Genomic DNA, 18,413 nt, shown 5'->3' with positions numbered 1-18,413 from the left:
TAGCTTAAGAGTTGGTGCTGTAGGAGCACCAGCCACTCCTGGTTATTTTCTCTCTGTGAACAGATGGTGACATACAGACAGGCTACTCGGGACAAGCAGCCTTACGGAGGGAGCAATGTGGCATATTTGCTCAAAGCAAGAATTGTGGGGCCTGAGAAACAGCCACTGTTAGGTAACAGCTGTGTAACATGCAAAAATAATAGAGCCATCACTAAGCAACGTACACACACAACAATAGTGTAACTGCTGGAAGCGGTGTTTCTATGCAATCCAGCCCGAGGCTATATAAGGAGTTGACTGTGTGTTGTGAGTTAACTTAGATCAGAAGCCAGCTGATAACTGGCAGCTGTAGCTGAAAGCTGGCAGTTGGAGCTCAGTCTAGCCCAAGAGCTAGCAGCTGATTGAAGTACCAACTGAAGCCAGTGGTCAGAATATGAGGTTGGGAAGAGATGGTCACCACCCTGCAAGGATATGAGCCCCAGGAGACCCAGAAGAAGAGGAACATCTGTTGTGGGAAGCTCCTTACCAAGCAACATAACTGATAACACTAGTCCGTGTGTGACGGTATTCTGTTAAGTGTAGTCACGAGCTGTAAAAGTGTGCAATAAACCCAATTACCATTTCAAACCCCATCTATAGTCACTCCAACATGTGACAATAATACTACACATTTTTTAGTCCATCTATCACAACTATTCATTTATAAACAAACAACTGAAGGCACAAATTTAAGGATGAAAAATCTACAATAGTAGTTGACATACACAACACGATTCAAAATAAACATATAAATAAGACAACACGTTAAATTGAAGGGGTTAAGCGCTAGTAGTAATTTTTTGGCGGGTAAGTGGGGCATTCTACCTCCTTTGATATCAGATCAGCACCTGCCCATTGCCCTACCCTTAAACTGTGTTTACAACCATACAACTGTGTTGTTATTTCCTTACTTTGATAACATGTCTATTACAAGTACTTGAAAACAAAATCAACTTGGAGCTGACTCTTTTCATTTCTGTGACACTATGAACAACAAATCAGGAACAACACCAGCTACTTACTCTTGGTCGAAGAAGGTAATAAGATTCAATGCCAAGGATGTAGTAGAGCCAAAGGAGAGCAACAGGATTGACAAATGAAGCCCACTCAGTGCTAACAAAATCCTGCATGCGGGGGTCAACATCATTCGTCTTCATTAGGAAAGTCAGCCCCAAATATCTGTGAACATGACAATGTTGTAAATGAATATCATGGTTGAGCACTCAGCACTATTGTTTTGTATTTGGATATTCTGGCTTTGAATATCAGCCCTCACACAGTTACCTTACAAGTTCCTTGTGGTTTTACTTAATCCCTACAAGGGATTCCTGGGATAATCCTTAAAATATGTCATAACCATTTCCTTTCACAGTCCATCATTCATACTTACTTTACCATTCAATGCTTCAGAAACTATGCAGGTGAAAGCCATTATATAACCGAAGAATCAAGATGAGAAGGAACCACATGTCCAGATATTCCGTGCTTCTTAAACTAAACTCTGCAAACCTCTTTTTAGAAAAATCAGAATAATGAACCACTTCCTCAGCCACCCAAGAATGTGTTACATGTATGTCTCACTTTCTCACTCACACCTAGTCACCTAGCCTCTCACCATGCTAAAATTTTACATGCTGTTTGTTTACTGTGAAAAATTGAATTTTGTAAAAGGAAGCAATAAAGGAGAAACACCTATAGGCTTTTTTGCTTCTAGTATGATTCTGGTAACAAGAAAGTCCACCATCAGGAACAGTATGGGATAAACCTTCTGACACAGTACAAGTAATACCAGACAGATCATGAAATATACAGTGCGTACAATCAAGTGCGCGCTGCGGCTGCAATTTGCCGTGAGTCATACCACCGCAGAACGGATGCAACTCCTCCCCGCGACTGCAGTGCTCCTACGCCGATGGTTGCATAATCGGAACCCGAGGTTGCATTAAACACTCAGTCTTTGTCTTGCTGTGGAAGTGGAGTGGAATGTTTACAGCTGTCGACAGACGGTGGAAATGAAGTTCACTATTAAACAGCGTGTGTTTATTGTCGAAACTATTGCAAGGAAAAACATTTACAGAAAATTCGCACGTAGGTTTCGTCAGAAATATCCTGACTCGCCAGTTCCCACAAAGTCGTGTGTAAACAGGCTTCTGAAAAAGTGGCGGGCCACAGGTTCAGTGAGTGACAAGAAGAAGCAATCGAAGAGAACTGTGCTGACTGAAGAAAAGGTTAAGGATATTCAGGCAAGATTACAGATCAGTCCTCGAAAATCGTTAAGACGCTTAGCACAGGAAACTGGTGTTTCGCTAGGATCTGCTCGCACAGCCACAAAGTTAATCAAATTTCGCCCGTATAAAGTAACAGTTGTGCATGAGCTGAAAGAACCAGATCATGCAGCAAGAATTCGTTTTTGCAACTGGCTGCTGCAAAATGTACACGATGGAATAGTGGATCCTCAGCTTCTATTCATGACTGATGAAGCGTGGTTCCACGTTGGTGGCCACGTCAATGCACAAAACGTAAGAATATGGAGCAATGAAAATCCTCACGCTATACAGCAAGTGCCATTACATAGTGAAAAGGTGGGTGTGTGGTGTGCTGTAAGCCCGCGGCGAATCATTGGCCCCATATTTTTCCACGATACCGTGAACTCTGATCGGTACATTAATGACATACTGAATCCCTTCTTCGATCAGTTGAATGCCGAAGAAAGACAATACGGGTATTTTCAGCAGGACAACGCTACAGCACATACGGCTAATGCATCCATGGTCGCAATACAGGAAGTGTTTGAAGACAGAATTGTCAGTAGAGGACTGTGGCCTCCCAGATCCCCAGATCTCAGTATTTCTGATTATTATCTTTGGGGCAACCTGAAGCAAAAAGTCTACAAAAATAATCCCCGCAGCATTGATAGTCTTCAAAATGAAATTACACGCGTAATTCATTCAATTACCGTCGACGAACTGCAGAGAGTGTCGCGTAATTTATTTGTGAGATGCGCGGCATGTTTGCAAGCAGAAGGAGGTCACTTTCAGCACCTGTTATAAACCACGGTAAGTTATCTTTTTACTGTATTCTTATAAATGTGTGCATGTAGAGCAACTGATGGACGGAGACTCAGCGACACCACTACACTCACGCTATCGGGGAACGGCACTGCAGTCGCGGGGAGGAGTTGCATCTGTTCTGCGGTGGTATGACTCACGGCAAATTGCAGCCGCGGCGCGCACTTGATTGTACGCACTGTACTTTGGGGCATGCTGTACTACATGAAAAATATTAGGTAAGTAAAACATGTAACCATTGTTTCATTTCATGTTATATCATTCTCACAGACCTGGCAGACTCTTGAGCAATGGCTCCATAGGATACCAGCTAAAGTACTGTCTAGGGAAAGAAAGATACCATGAAGAATATTATTTTCTGGGGTGTGATAACATAAAGTCTGGAAGATGTTCACTGATATTTCGGAGTAAGGTATTATCTCCATCTTCAGAGATGAAGAGTAAGCAAACTAAGCAAGGAAGCAAAATACTCCTACTCTGCTTGCTGAAGAGTAAGCAAACTAAGCTAGGAAGCAAAATACTCCTACTCTGCTTGCTGAACGCTTAATCTTTGACCTCAAAGAAGGTGGCAGTATTTTCCTCCAAATTATTGGTAAACTTCTACCATACAGCATGATATCAAAACCCAGAAGAGAGTACCCCTCATAGTCGCCACCATCAGAAACAGAAATCTCACAAAGATATTGTGCATCATTCAAAATTTCCTTCTTCAGCTATAACAGATTAGTTAGAGCTTTTAACCTGTTGTGATTCAGAGTAACTTCTCAAACAATGAAGCCTTCAGACATTTGGTTAGAATTCCTTACAAGGCGGACTGGCCCATTATCAAGTAGCGTATTACACCACACACACACATATCAGACACTGAGAACATGCATTCATGTCTCAAACAGGATTTAAACCTCAAACACTGGTGCTTAAGATGATGAAAACCATATACAACTTACCACATATGGGCATCATGACTGGTTTATTTAAAACTCATAAACTTAGTAATAAGAATTCTACAGTGAAAACCTTGGACTCCAGAAACTCTTCCAAAGTAATTTATCTCACATGGACTACCACATATATCAGAAAAGTCTTTTTAGGGATTGAGATGGATTAGAATGTGTACCTTCTGGTTTACCAACCTGCAATAATTACAGTCAGATGTGAGAAAATCTTGAACCCACTGTAGCTGAACAACAAAGAGTGCCATGATGTGCAGGGCTGCCACAACTTGAATGCAATGAAGCACCACACCAAATGGACGATGAAGTTCCTTGTAGCATGACCACCATGTCATACCACCCAAGAATGCAAGAAAGTAGACACCATTTAGAGCAGACGGTCGCAAAATGCCTGCTAGACACAGTGATGCTAGTGCTAGACATTTACCTGCAACAAATTGTTGTGTCAATAAATTCCTCTTATATCAATTTCTAATTCACGTACACTGAAGATAAAAGTTTCACCCTTTCAGAATAAAATATACCTTAAAAACACATGCACACATACACTCATAAACGCATGCACACACAGTAAGCCCTCACTAATTCAGGCTAAGTGGGAGCAAATTCTTGTCCAAATCAGTGAAAGTCCGAATTATGGAAGTGCTACTGGAAATATGTTCTGGGATGTTATAAAATAGACTTCTCATATATTTTTAGGCAATAGAACTTTATTTTGAAACTTAGATTGTGTATCATAAAATAAATTTGTCATAAAATGGAAAAATGTAAGTTCTGACATCAGTCTTGAAAACATTTTAGGTAGCCTATATACTTCGCTTTACTGAGACCATTTTAAAAAAATTAACCTATTTTGGTCTCTGTTCTTCTTTTACACCGTTCTTTTACTACAGCTTGCTGACTGGGGCAATGTGATCATCAAGGTCGTAATGTAAAAAAAAAAAAGAACACAACTTTCTGAATTAGTAGATTTCACTCTGCGTGTGCATGTGCATGTGCATAATACTTTCATACACATTTCAATTTGTTTTGAAACAAATCAGGCACTTAACCCCTGTAGCCCTGACTAATTTCAATAACAATACAGTCAATTTGCTAACTGGGTTTATTTAATGACAACGTTTCAACTTGACAGTTTATATAACATCCAACCAGACTGGAAGATGACCATGAATGATAAGTAAGTAACTGCAGCCCACATAAAGGTGCTACTCAGGAATTTCCCAAAGGCAACTAAGAAAACCGATAACATTCTGTCAGGGCAGGAGGTATTCTTGCTAACACGCAAACAAGGTACCTCCAGAATATAAATGTAGACTCTTAACGATACTTTGCTGTTTTTTTGTGGACTTGTGGCACAAAGGGGAATGAGCCTGCCACAATCTACCCACATTCCACGGACATGTTTGTACTGCTGCCAGCATGACCTTCCAGTAACAAATTTCATGTTCCTTACCTACTGTAATAAAAAAGGCCTTACGCCTATTATGATATGCCACAGCATTTGATACTGGAGGAAGAATGGCAGCTGTCGATGGGGCACTAGCTGATGAGGCACGGCTATGTGTAACTTCAGCTGAGAGTTTTGTACAACTCACATACACAGCAATTGAGGTTATTAGCATAAGTACTTCTGGAGCAATATAGCGAAAGCCATCTTCTACTCGGATCCCATTAAGTCGAATCAAACCAACATGTCGCAGAATAGTCTCAGTTGTATCTGGAAGACATAAAAACATTCACAGTAACACTGCTTGCTTAATTCTACATGATATGATGGCACATACATTGCCAGGTTTATTGCATTGATGACAAATTCAAGATTTATCATGTCTACCTGGAATAAAGCAGAAAAAATTAATGCAATAAGGGTGAGATCATGTCTGTTGACTATCAGGTACTTTTCGTTTTCCTCAATTAATTTAGGTAAATGATGTGGTAAAACAAGTCAGTTGTGTATTCATATGCTGATACTTTTGGCCAGTGGAGTGCAAATTCAAGAGAGACCTGAAGTGGAACACATAAAATTACTGGTGCAGTAAATTATTTTAGCTAATAAAATCAATAAACACATTTTAAAATAGAAAAGTGTGTTCTGACTATGCGGCCTCTGTTTAATAAATGAGGAACTGGCAAGTAATTATATTTGAATATCATGCAATAACAGCCTTTGTCAATTCTATAATGAGTAAGTGTAGAAAATACTGTCAAACAGTATACATAAATACAGAATGTGTAAAATAAATGTTAGACAATAGGGAAATGTAGAACAGGACCATTTAATACACGGAAATAAACAATTGAGTCTGATAACCCTAAAACTAAGAAGTAAGACCCAGAATTACTATAAAATTTTACTTGTAAGAATACAGTGACAATGATGCTGTGCAAAAAAGACTGTTGAAGATTATGGTCTTCTGATATGTGGTGTTGAATAGCTTTGTATATAGGTACCAAAATCTGAAAAATGTGACCGAAATCCTTGCATCAGACAGATGTGTTTCTGCAAGACTCATCGAGGAGCTTTTGGGAATACCAAAAAGTACCGTGCATCAAATTTTGACCGAGGATTTGGGCAAATGGAAGGTCTGTGCGCGGTTTGTACCGCACATGCTGTCAGACGATGAAAACATGCAAGAGTGCAACACTGCAAAGACATGTTATGGTTGGCCCAAAGTGATACAAAATTTACAAAACTGATCGTTACTGGAGACGAGACATGGTGTTTTCAATATGAGCGCCTCAAAAAACAGCAGAGTGCAGCGTGGTTGAGGCCAAAGAAAGTGTGCATGCAAAAGAGTCGAGTAAAGACACTGCTAACCATCTTCTTCAATTCCAAAGGCATCATTCACAAGGAATTTCTGCCAGAAGGTCAAACAGTAAGCAAGGTTCCTGGTTGCTCCTCCATAACAATGCCCCAACCCACAAATTTAAGATTGTGCACAATTTTTTGGCCAGAAAGGGGATCACATTCCTTGATCATCCTCCATATTCGCCAGATTTGGCTCCAGCAGATTTCTGATTGCTCCCAAAAGTTGAGTTGGTGATGAAAGGAGACCGTCACGACACCATCCAGGACATCCAAAGGGAATGTACCACAGTTTTAAATGCGATTCCACAAAAGGAGTAGAGTGACTGTTTTCAAAAACTTTTCTATCAATTCCAGCTATGTATTGATTCAGAAGGAGGCTATTTTGAATAAAAAGAGTGAAATTTTGAAAATAATTCATGTAATGTATTTTTGATGAACACAGTCCTAACAGAACCTGGACACACTGTGTATGTACACAAACTGTACTGAAGTTGCTATCAAAGGTCAACACTGGAGTCCTCATAATACTGATGTTATGAAGCAATGATTATCATCTTCAACACTTTTTAAATTAATTTTATTTGCACTTATGTAAGCCCTCTGCTGAAATACTCATTCATATCAATCTGCAAAAGTACTTACTGCTTTCTTTTAGAAAGTTTCCATATGGTGGCATAGAAAACAGAACAATCTGAAAAGAAAGTTGCGTGATGGATGCAAGGAAACTTAAAACCATCACTGCCCGCAGATACTGGCCTGTGGATCCTGAAATACATAATACAAATGATCATTCTATATGTTTTACAAACATATCTGAGCACAGTATTAAAAACTACATAGCCTAATCATTTGGAACCTTATATATGTCACACAAATGGTGACTGCTTTGCATAATTGCTTAGGTATGATTTCTCTATAAAGGATGCAGTCAATCACGTAACACTCACCAGCCATGGTCTTGTGTGTGGGTATCCTCACCATGGGTAGTAGCAGTAGGAGGAGCAGATATATAAATGATAAGCCAGTCTGGCGAAAGAGCACACCTGAAAACACAATGTAAGAGGTAAGTTAACAATATTTCTAGGTGTGTCTGTACAAAGGAACACTGTTTTTGTACCACCATTTCTCTATGACATGTTATTCGAGAGAAACAGTGTGAGACTAATGAGTGAAGAGAGGGGTGGATATATGCCTATTTTACATGCACATGCACACATAAGTAATTTGCCAGAAAACAGAAATCCAAAAGTACATTTTCAATGATTGTAGTGTTACTTTACAATGCATGAAAAGTAATCTTTAAAAAGCTGTAAATTATTTGAAGATCTATCATTATGCACAATTTCATTACATATGTTAAACCATGATAGTACTGTTCCCACCCCAGACGTTCAAGCAGCTGCCATGTTGGTATTATGCAAGGCAGTGAAACAAAAGTAACAAAGATAAGGTGGTTTCCATAGGCATTATGAACATATAACAATTTGCTTATTGGTTTTAAAGGTATTAAAGGGGCACACACACACACACACACACACACACACACACACACATATATATATATATATGGTAGAACAGAGGTAGAGGTCCATGAAATCTTAACTTCATCATTAAATGGAAATGGCTAGCTTCAATCTCAGACTGATTTACTCTCAGGAAGAATGCCTAATACCAACTTGACAGTAAGGTGATCTCCAGAAGCATTCTACATGTGATGATACAAAGAAAGCTTTCAGCTTCTGTTAGGAACAAACCCCAGTCATCCAGTCACCTTATTAAACTATACTATATCAGTGTGCCGACCACAGTGGCCGTGCGATCTAAGGTATGAACTGTATTCGCTCGCACGAACGCTGGGATCGTAGGTTCGAATCCCATTCGAGGCATGGAAGTCTATGTGCGTTTGTTCTGTGTGTAGGTGGAGGACTTGTGATGGGCTGATCCCCTTGTTGCGCCTCAATTTTGGTATTGGAAATTTAAGGCATTACCTAAATGTTCGAGACTTGCGAAAAGTGTTTTACAGCAACCAAGCAAAGATGACAACACATGGACTAGGGAACTAGGTTAAGAATGTTGATGATCAGCATTTATGCGTAATCGCATAAGTAAGAAGCTCCGCTAACTGGGCCACTGGAGTATAGTAATATTATCGCATAAGCAGCAGAGAGGACCACGGGCCCACCCACAACCCCGGGGAATAGCCAATTAGAATATAACTTTGGGAATTGAGAACGAAAAGAGGAGTTAACCTCCCTCTTTCAGCAACAGTCAATTCAGCAAGTTAAAGATATAAAATACTGAACTGAGGAGACTTGGGATCTGATCTCAAACATAATTTTCAGTTGTCAGCCGGAGGCTCTATTCAATATGGGCCTTACGAGTGGAGGATGTGGGCCTACGTCTTTTACTTCAAGTCACGTTTACTCATATAAGCCATGTTGTTATATATTCTTGTTGATAAAAGTGTGTGGAAAATATCGAAAGCAAACTCCAGTGTGCTCGGCGAACCCTTAGGGGAGAATAATTATGTAACAAGTAATTGCCTAGGAAGATAGTCTGGCAATATGCCTGTGTTATGGTGTATGTGTTAAGATTACTGGTAGTGTGAAGAATACGCACAGTTGCGTTATAGTCACGATTAATGGTTTTTGTGACAAACATGGAATGTGGGCTTTTAATATGTATAACTTTACGGGCAGAGTATTTTAAGGGAGAACATGAGGAAGCGTAGGATGCAGTAAAGACCCTATGTAGACCCGACTGTAGGTCAGTCTTGTTAATATTGTAAATAATGTAAATAAGAGTGTAAATAGACAGGGTAGTTAGAGTAGGATGTACCGGGATTGTGATTCACACCTCCATAATCACTTTTCCACGACCGATCCCGCGGATCCTACCAATATGGAAGGCAACAGCAGCCGAATGGAACCACAGTTCAGGGGAGGTACTACTGGACAGGGATAGGCACCTGCCCCGCAGGCAGCGTTTAGTAGCCTTGGTATCAACGCCCCCTTAAGAATCATAATAATGTAATACGTTGCGACCTGCAGACTATATGAAGAGTTGTCAAGAGGGAGCTATGACAATATGTCAGGGGGTAGTTCCCACCATAGAGATGACAGACGATAGGTAGAGGGGGGTCAGACCTGACACGCCCGCTCTACGCCAATAGTAAGAGGTGACAGTGATGAAAGGGCCAGCCCACAGAGGACGCTCAACTACCGCGCTACCGGCCGTTGGTACTTTTCACCAACCTTTGTACGATATAATAGATGGTGGCAGCTTTATGAGAGAAGGAAGCCCAGAAACAGGAGAATCCTAGCTGAGGGTAGGCCAGGATTATTGTGTTAACTCCTTACAGCATAAGCTGTGGTGGCAAGGAGGGGTACCTCCACGCCCCCTGCACCACGGCGTTACACCCCCATCCAAGGAATTCTACAGACTGTGTATAGGGTCAAGAAACTGAAAAAGCGGCCAAGGCCCAATAAAAGGCTGTAGAGCCATATTGATAATAACTATATCAGAGTACAAAATGCGACATGAGATGGACTTGGTACTTAAGTCCTGGCATGATCAGATTTATACTTAACAAATGCTTATCCCTTCAATTTCATATCCAACAGCAGATGTGACTGTTGCTGAGAAACTTACAAGGCTCCTGCTATTAGATGTAGGGAGGGATGAGGAGGACTCCAGCCTCCTGTCCTGATACATATTTAAGAATTAGTCTATGAGGAGCAGAAAACCCGATTCTATTAGAGGAGCTGGATATTCAGAAACATGTGATCCATATATATATATATATATGTGTGTGTGTGTGTGTGTGTGTGTGTGTGTGTGTGTGTGTGTGTGTATAAAACAATACCCTGCATTCAGCGCATATAATAAATTCTATATTTCGAAATTTTGGGGATCGCTCACAAACGAATAGCCCCCGCCTCCGAAGTGGAAAAGTACACTCAAAGATCATGTTCTTCGTGATTTTATGTGCCTCAATGCCTTCATGTTCATGTCTTCCAGGCACATATTTATCCCCGCAAATGTATTGTGACAAAGTACAGACAGTATAATCTCTAAACCCAACGCCTTATACATCCTCGTCGTTCGTTAAATATTGACGGGCCTTATAAAACGGTTCAAATAAAAGATGTAGATGTTTATGAGGAAACATTATGCGCTGACTTTCTGCTCAACGAAGTTTGACTTGATCTTCGTCTAACGCAGATGTTATTTCGGGACGATAAAATTATAATTAAATTCACTTGACAGCTTTGAACGTAAATACCGAATTTCGTCAAAATCCGTTCAGTAGTTCCGGAGTTGAAGCACAGATGTGGTATTACAGACATGGCCATCATTTCATATTAAGAGCGCATCAAAGTCAAAATATTCTTGGCATTCACGATACACGACTCGAGTGTAGCAAATTTTGAAGCCTTGTAGCATTTGGCACAGTTCGCGTACTTTCCTTTACGGCGCGCATGGCCACAAAATGTCACAATAAAAACCTGTCTTAAAAAGACTGGCCTCAGACATGTCATTGTGTCGCTGAGTTGCCACGTGTGTGTTTTTGGGGGCGGGGGCGATGACCTTTTGGTGCACCAGCGTGACCCAGATACTGGGGGCTGAAACTCGAAGATGGACTGTCAGGTGTCAGGGGGACAGATATGGCATTTATTTCCATACAGATTTTATCATTACAGAGAGATGGACAATGACAGGTTCCGTCTTGATTCCGCGTTCCTTCCTTGTTCATTGTTATTTTATGATGTGATACTCTGCTGCGATTGGGTAACGTCAAACGGAATACAGAAGGATCATTAGGAGTGGTATATAGGAATGAACGTGTTTCTTGTTAAGACACTTTCTCAAAATTGGTCTGGAAGATCTGGTGGGGCCAACTCATTTAGACCAGTCGGTATCCTGCCACAATTTGAAACTGGAGTCTAAGAAACGCAATTCTGGAGCGTTGCCGTTGCGTTAAGCAGAAGGAATAGGGACGAAGAAAAAAAGTAGCACTAATACAGCTCCTTCGACAACACATCTTAGGATGTATGCTCTGTGGAAATAATTACGAGTATTCTGATCCATGACTGTGAACTGTATCAACTTTCTCAGTGTCCGCTCATCGATGTACAGATGCAAGCTTGTAAGGTTTTCTCGCGAGCATTTACGACACGCTTTATTTCCACAAAACAAACGCGCTTGTGTCTCGCTTTTAGGTATCCGCCGCACGCAGGTGGCGGAGATGTTGCAGCACCAGCACGGCGAAAGAGCACAAGAAGATACTGAGCGTCCCAAGCATCCGATTGGCTATTAATTGTAGGCAGTTCTTTCATTTCTATCAGTCTGTTATCAACAACCTATTCATGAGAATATCCACGAAGAGCAGAAGTCGTACAATGCAATCTGAATAAAGGTTATGACACTTTCGACCTATCAATATAACAATACCGGGCTTTCGTCCTTGTAGCACTGTGGCTTGTGGTAGTGATCAAATTCTAGTGTCTGTACGGGAAAATATACTTTCGCTGCTGCATACGGTCAGGATAAATAATAATTTCACTGTTAAAGAATAACCTCGCTGTTCGCAGTCTGATAAAGACTAACTTCATACGACCGGCACCTCTGAATACGTATCCCTTCCTCCTGCCCGCAGACTGCGACAAAGGGAGCCCCCAAAACGTCATGGATGTTTTCCTTTTAACCGGATAACGAATTTTCACATGTATTTCTAACCAAGCAAGTCCGACCAGTACACTCACAGATCTAAAAACACTCTTCTTATATCTTCTTATATCCGATTCTGGCATTACTTTTCTTGCAGTCTGTTAAAGTGCAATACTATTACACCAACCAGTGCACAACGTACACTGCTCCTCCCTTTCTGTGACACAAGGAAATATCTTACAGTGCCGTGGAAGAAACTTATAAACCGAACTACGGATACTGACGATACTGTGGTGGGAAGTAACGAGAACAAACAAAACAAAACAAACTCCGTGGCCTATAGTCCGCAAGCCAACTATACCGATCGACCGCCGTTTGTCGGCGAAGTTACTGCCAACTTTTGCGGACAGAGGGTGTCACGTGGTCAGCGCAACGGATCCCCACGGCCGTTAATCTCTGTTGTCTAGACCGGAGGCGCTATTTTCTTGAAACAGATCCTTAATTATCTTCGCGAGGCTGAGTGGACCCCGTTCTAGACCCTCTGCTTCTCAGAAAATCTGGTAGTGTCGGGAATTGAACCCGGGACCTCTGTATCTGACCCCCAGACCATAGAGACGTAATGAGAACTATGACGATCTGTTGTAACAACACGTCATTATGATAATGAGAACAAACCGAAAAGACTGTGTTCTTATAGCATTAAAAATCATTCCGTGTAACATGAGTAAGCTTCCTCCGCGTGTTTTGCTGGAATTGAATGTCATCCCCTTCTTCGTGCTCGATCTCTATTACCAGACCTTACAGCTGTCTCTTCTTGCTTTCCGCTCTGGTAGACGGATCTTTGCATGCTCAGACATCACAGGATAAAGGTATCTTGGAATGGCAATCATACAGGAATCACGTCTTTACCACAGAAGACCTACACTGAAGGGCTAAGGAGCGGCAGGGCAACTGACCTGCACACAATCCGGAAATGGAAAGAGTTAAGCAGTGGCTAACGATTCTCTAACAAATCAGTCTTTTCATTTTAATAATAACGATGTACAAATGTACAAGAAAATTGTTTATTTACATTCACACGAAGAATGTTTCGCCCAAATCCCTCCTCTTCCATGATCCAGAATCCTGCCTATTAACATCGTCATAAACTTAATAGTATAATTATAATGAACGTAATCGCGAGATGGCAAAATTATTTTCAGAACTCGTGTAGTACTTAAACTGCATAGTCTTGCATTACATTGCTTTCTATTTGCTCTGGCCCTATTAAAAATTGTATTCCTCCTACGAACTTCCCTTATCATCCTACGTGATGAGTTTCTACCTAAATCAACTAGCCTTCGAAAACTATCAAAATATGAAACAACCTTGTACCCCTTCAGCTTCACATTTCTGGCTAATATTAACATAAACTCTACCTTACCTTTTTAATCCTGTCTTTTCCTCGAAATGAAAGAGAACATAGTAACTGAGTGAAGTATTTTTGTAAAATGTAGGTAACTGACTAAAATTTGTATGGTGACACGTTAAAGTTATAAACATTATTAGGGAACTCTAAAACGTGCTACGCCAGAGGAAGTAAAGTTGCCTAAACAACCTATTTGTGTTTTCTTAGCGAGTACAGTAAACCATCGTGAAGGCCGCGCCATAGCTCAAGCGGTTAGTCGCTGGCTTCCCACCGCGGCGGCACGAGTTCGATCCTGGGTCTGGTGAAGTGGGATTTGTGGTGGACAAAGTGGCGCTGGGGCAGGTTTTCTCAAAGTACTTCGGTTTCCCATGCCAATCTTCACTCCACCAACTGCTCCACAATCACCCTCACCTATCATCTGGGGCTGGTACAATACGACAAAGTGGCCGCAGTACAAGGGACTTAGTCCCACCCCACTAGCAATAAAAAAAAATCGTAACGGACTAATAAGGGGGGCAAGCGGCCTCCGTAGTCTAGAGGTAATGTTCCCACCTCATGACTCGTAGTACGCGGGTTCAAATACCCGGCGGAGGTCGTCGAATTTTTAAGGGCGGAAAATTTCAGGGATCAAGTCCTCCGGGAGGGACTTTAAGCCGTGGGTCCCGTGTCGTAGCTTTACGGCATGTAAAAGAACCCATATCTCCAAAGGAGGTCACTGAGCCAAATTACGGACGTTTCCCGCCCAACAGCAGTCTCTAATACCTCTGGTAGATGGGGGAAGCATTATAGATACCTCTCAGCTAGTAGAGCCGGTCTCGCTGGCTGGGCGGGACTGATGGTAAGCACCAGTACCGGTAGGATATAGAGACTGGTAGAAATCATAGAGGGAAGCACAATGGACCAATACAGGTCTAAGTGCATGGGGAAACCCACCCTCTCCAATAACTAACTAATAAGGGGGGCAGACTTTCCGTTATCGGCGATGCCCGCTGTAACCGAGTGTAGGGGTTTTCACACAAGTGCACCATAAGAAACACAGTCTATACACAAAATAAACATCGTACCATTTGGATTACATTCACTCATGCAGCCGAGCTCTTCTTGAGAAGCTGCCAGCTGTGCAGTTTACTCAAGGACTTCCCAGCATTTTATGGAACCCGAAAGTTCATTACCGTGTTCACAGGAGCCCTCTACTGGTCCCTATCCCGAGCCAGATCGATCCAGTCAATACCATCCCATCCTATCTCTCTAAGATTCATTTTAATATTGTTCACCCACCTGCGTCTTGATCTTCCCAGTGGTCTCTTTCCTTCTGGCTTCCCCACCAATATCCTATATGCATGCCTCGTCTTCCCATTCGTTCTACATGCCCTGCCCACCTCATCTTCCTTGACTTCATCATTCTAATTATATTTGGAGAAGAGTACAAGTTATTAAGCTCCTCATTATGTAGTTTCCTCCAGTCTCCCATTACTTAATCTCTCTTCGGTCCAAATATTCTCTTCAACATCCCGTTCTCAATTGCTCTCAGTCTATGTTCCTCCCTTAATGTCAGAGACCAAGTTTCACACCCATATAGTACCACAGGCAAAATTATAGTTTTGTATATTCTAATTTTTATGTTTTTAGACAGCAGACGAGAGGACAAAAGGTTCTAGAGGGAATGGTAGCAAGCATTACACGAGTTCAATCCCCTCTTAATTTCCTCTTGAATCAAGTTTTGATTTGTTATAGTAGTTCCCAAATACCTGAACTGTGCCACATTTTCACAACATCCATTACCTATTTTTATATCACGATTTTGCCCTGCATTCTGGTGACGAGACAGCAACATATACTAACTTATGGATCTTAGAACGTAATACCTCTTGCCTGAATAGGTTCTGTCAGATTTTTGATCACTACCTGGCGATTTATACCTTTTCAATTTTGCAATAGCAATTTCAACCTCAAAAGGGCTAGGATGAGGTACTAACGGCTCAGCTGTATGTATTTCTCTCTGCCTAACATCACTGACCCTATGTACATTCAATAACTGAGAGTAGTAGTTGGATTATATACAGGTTTTTTAGTGTAAATAGTTTTCCAAATATAAAGAACTTCTTAGTGTCTCAACATCTGTATAAATTCACAACTGTACACAGCCAAATTTTGTTCGCTGGATCCGAAAGCAGTCATATTTAGGCCCGTTATAAAGAGGGTACACTGTACTCCAGCTGTTGGTGTCTCAAGTTTGCTTCCATATAGACCAAGGGTCTCCAAACTACGGCCCGCGATGTGATTTTATCCGGCCCGCGAAAGAATTGTGCAGAAATGCGCCAACTGAACTAATTTTCCAATGAGTACTGGTAAATGTGATTCCGAGCTTATTGACCTGACATATTATACTGCAGTTCGATGGCTTAGCTGTGGAAAGGATCTTTCGCGCTTCTTTCAGCTCAGGAATGAAACTGACATATTTCTTACCGAGAAAAACCACCACGAAACACTTTTATCAGATACCGAGTGGCTTTGGAAATTAGCATTCTTTGCTGATCTGGTGAACCATATGAACCATTTGAATTTAAAGTTGCAGGGTGAAAATAACTTAGTCTGTTATTTATTTGCACTTATCAAGGCATTCAGAGCCAAGCTGATACTTCTGGAAAGCCAAGTGAAAAATTGTAACTTTGTTCATATGCTATACTGTGCAGAGTTGCATAGAAAGGGTGAAGCCGAATTTCCTTCCTCGTTTGCAAATTTGGTCATTTCGGATTTGAAAGAACAATTTCGGAAGCGATTTGCTGATTTGCATTCCAGTGCTCAGGAAATGAGAGTGTTTCAAAATCCGTTTGACTGTGAGGAAAATTATCATACTAAAGACAAATACAAGGAAGGAAATTTGATCGAATTTTATAAATTTCTGAACTCTGAGCAATTTCCAAATTTAAATAAATTTGCTTGTAAATCTATATCCATTTTTGGGACGACATATCTGTGTGAACAAACTTTTTCCCAGCTGAAGCACATCAAGTCAAAATACAGGGTAAATTTATCCGATGAACATTTAAAGTCGCTACTTGTGATTAGGGTTTCAAAATTTGAACCTCAATTTAATCAGATTCTAAGAATGCAAAAAGAGTTCCATCATTCACATTAATTGTTTTATTATAATTTGTGATGAAAATATGAGCATTTGCTGCTACTGCCTGTTGTCATTAATATACGATAATTTATTATCAGGTACTTTGTATTTAGTTTATGAAATTCTGTGCTTTCAATAAAACTCATATGGCTGGAGTTATTAATTTCTCATTTTATCCGGCCCGTTGAAAGTGTTGAATTACCTAATGTGGCCCGCGGTTCGAAAAGTTTGGACACCCCTGATATAGGCAAATGCAATGCAGTTCCGAGATGACTGACAGTCATTCATGAGAGACAATTTATACCGCCTACCCATACTTGTCTACTGGTGGGTGACAGTTTTCTCATACATACAGGAACACGTTTAGTAGTACTGTTCTCATCTTGTAGCCCACACGTAATGTCTTCGACGTGCATGTAAACAAAATGACGGTAACAGGCGATAGAGTATATTCAATTCTTACTGCCTTATGGGGCAGACGAAGATCTCTCTGCTCGGTACATACGATGCCTCTATTCTCGCCAATAGAAGCATGTTAAAATCCAGTGGACAGTGCGAGTTGTGATTTGAATGTGTTAATGAGTAAATGATGGAAGAGTAACCATACTATGAAGATTACTGTGTATGCGACTCAGTGCAGGCTGGTAGACCGCTATCGATCTTTGGCAGGAACATCGATAACAATCTACCGGAACTTACGGCGTTACATCTTGCGAGCAGCTACTAGTTCCTATAAATGATGGTATAAACAGTGTTTCTCAACCTGTGGTCCGCGATGATGGGATAGGTGGTCCGCAAGCAAACTAATTAAAGTAAGAATTATCCAAACAAAACAAATTAAAATTAAATAAGCAAGTAAAAATTGTTGAAATAAAATGGATACTGAAGAAAACAAGCTTTCTAAATTCCATGAACATTTCAATGACCTGACAAGAATCCGGTATTTCCATGGTGTATGAGGGTGAGACTTCATTATCAGTAACTTTAGAGGAGGAAACGCGCCGATAATTGGTAGCTGCAGAAAGAGGGGTGCAGTGAACAACATTATGGCTTTACTGCTCCCGCTTTACCTTGCTGTTTTGTTAGATTTTAAGTTAACAGCTGTTATCCACATTTCAACCAATTGGTGGTTGTCTATTGTTATTTATTACTGAAAATTCTTTTCCTCCAACGGAAACTGGGCATATCTTCACTAGCGCTAAGTGACAGTTGGACAAAGTGTGTCGTGAGTTAACTCCCAGTTTTTATATATTTTTCGGAAACATTTTTTAATAATGGAAAAGTGGCTTAGAACAGGGACTTTGAAAAGAAAAGCAAACGAAACAGGTAATGCTAACCA

General features: G+C 40.9%; 1 protein-coding gene across 7 annotated transcripts in view; it reads right to left on the bottom strand.

Moving 5' to 3' along the window:
• Positions 1 to 18,413, bottom strand: part of LOC111864158 (piezo-type mechanosensitive ion channel component) — a 288,244-nt gene that overhangs the window by 211,205 nt on the left and 58,626 nt on the right. For all 7 annotated transcript variants that reach the window (XM_023851212.2, XM_023851215.2, XM_023851216.2 and 4 more), the window contains exons 3-7: positions 7,820 to 7,915; positions 7,515 to 7,637; positions 5,517 to 5,780; positions 4,241 to 4,487; positions 1,062 to 1,218 (exon numbers count right to left, since the gene is read on the bottom strand). In XM_023851212.2, the coding sequence (XP_023706980.1) occupies positions 1,062 to 1,218; positions 4,241 to 4,487; positions 5,517 to 5,780; positions 7,515 to 7,637; positions 7,820 to 7,915 (887 nt within the window). The remainder of the gene's footprint in view (positions 1 to 1,061; positions 1,219 to 4,240; positions 4,488 to 5,516; positions 5,781 to 7,514; positions 7,638 to 7,819; positions 7,916 to 18,413) is intronic.

The sequence above is a fragment of the Cryptotermes secundus genome, unplaced genomic scaffold, assembly GCF_002891405.2.
Source record: "Cryptotermes secundus unplaced genomic scaffold, Csec_1.0 scaffold1647, whole genome shotgun sequence".
Classification (NCBI taxonomy): Eukaryota; Metazoa; Arthropoda; class Insecta; order Blattodea; family Kalotermitidae; genus Cryptotermes; species Cryptotermes secundus.
The sequence above is the reverse complement of the archived record's forward strand: the minus strand, read 5'-3'. Positions and strand labels throughout refer to the sequence as shown.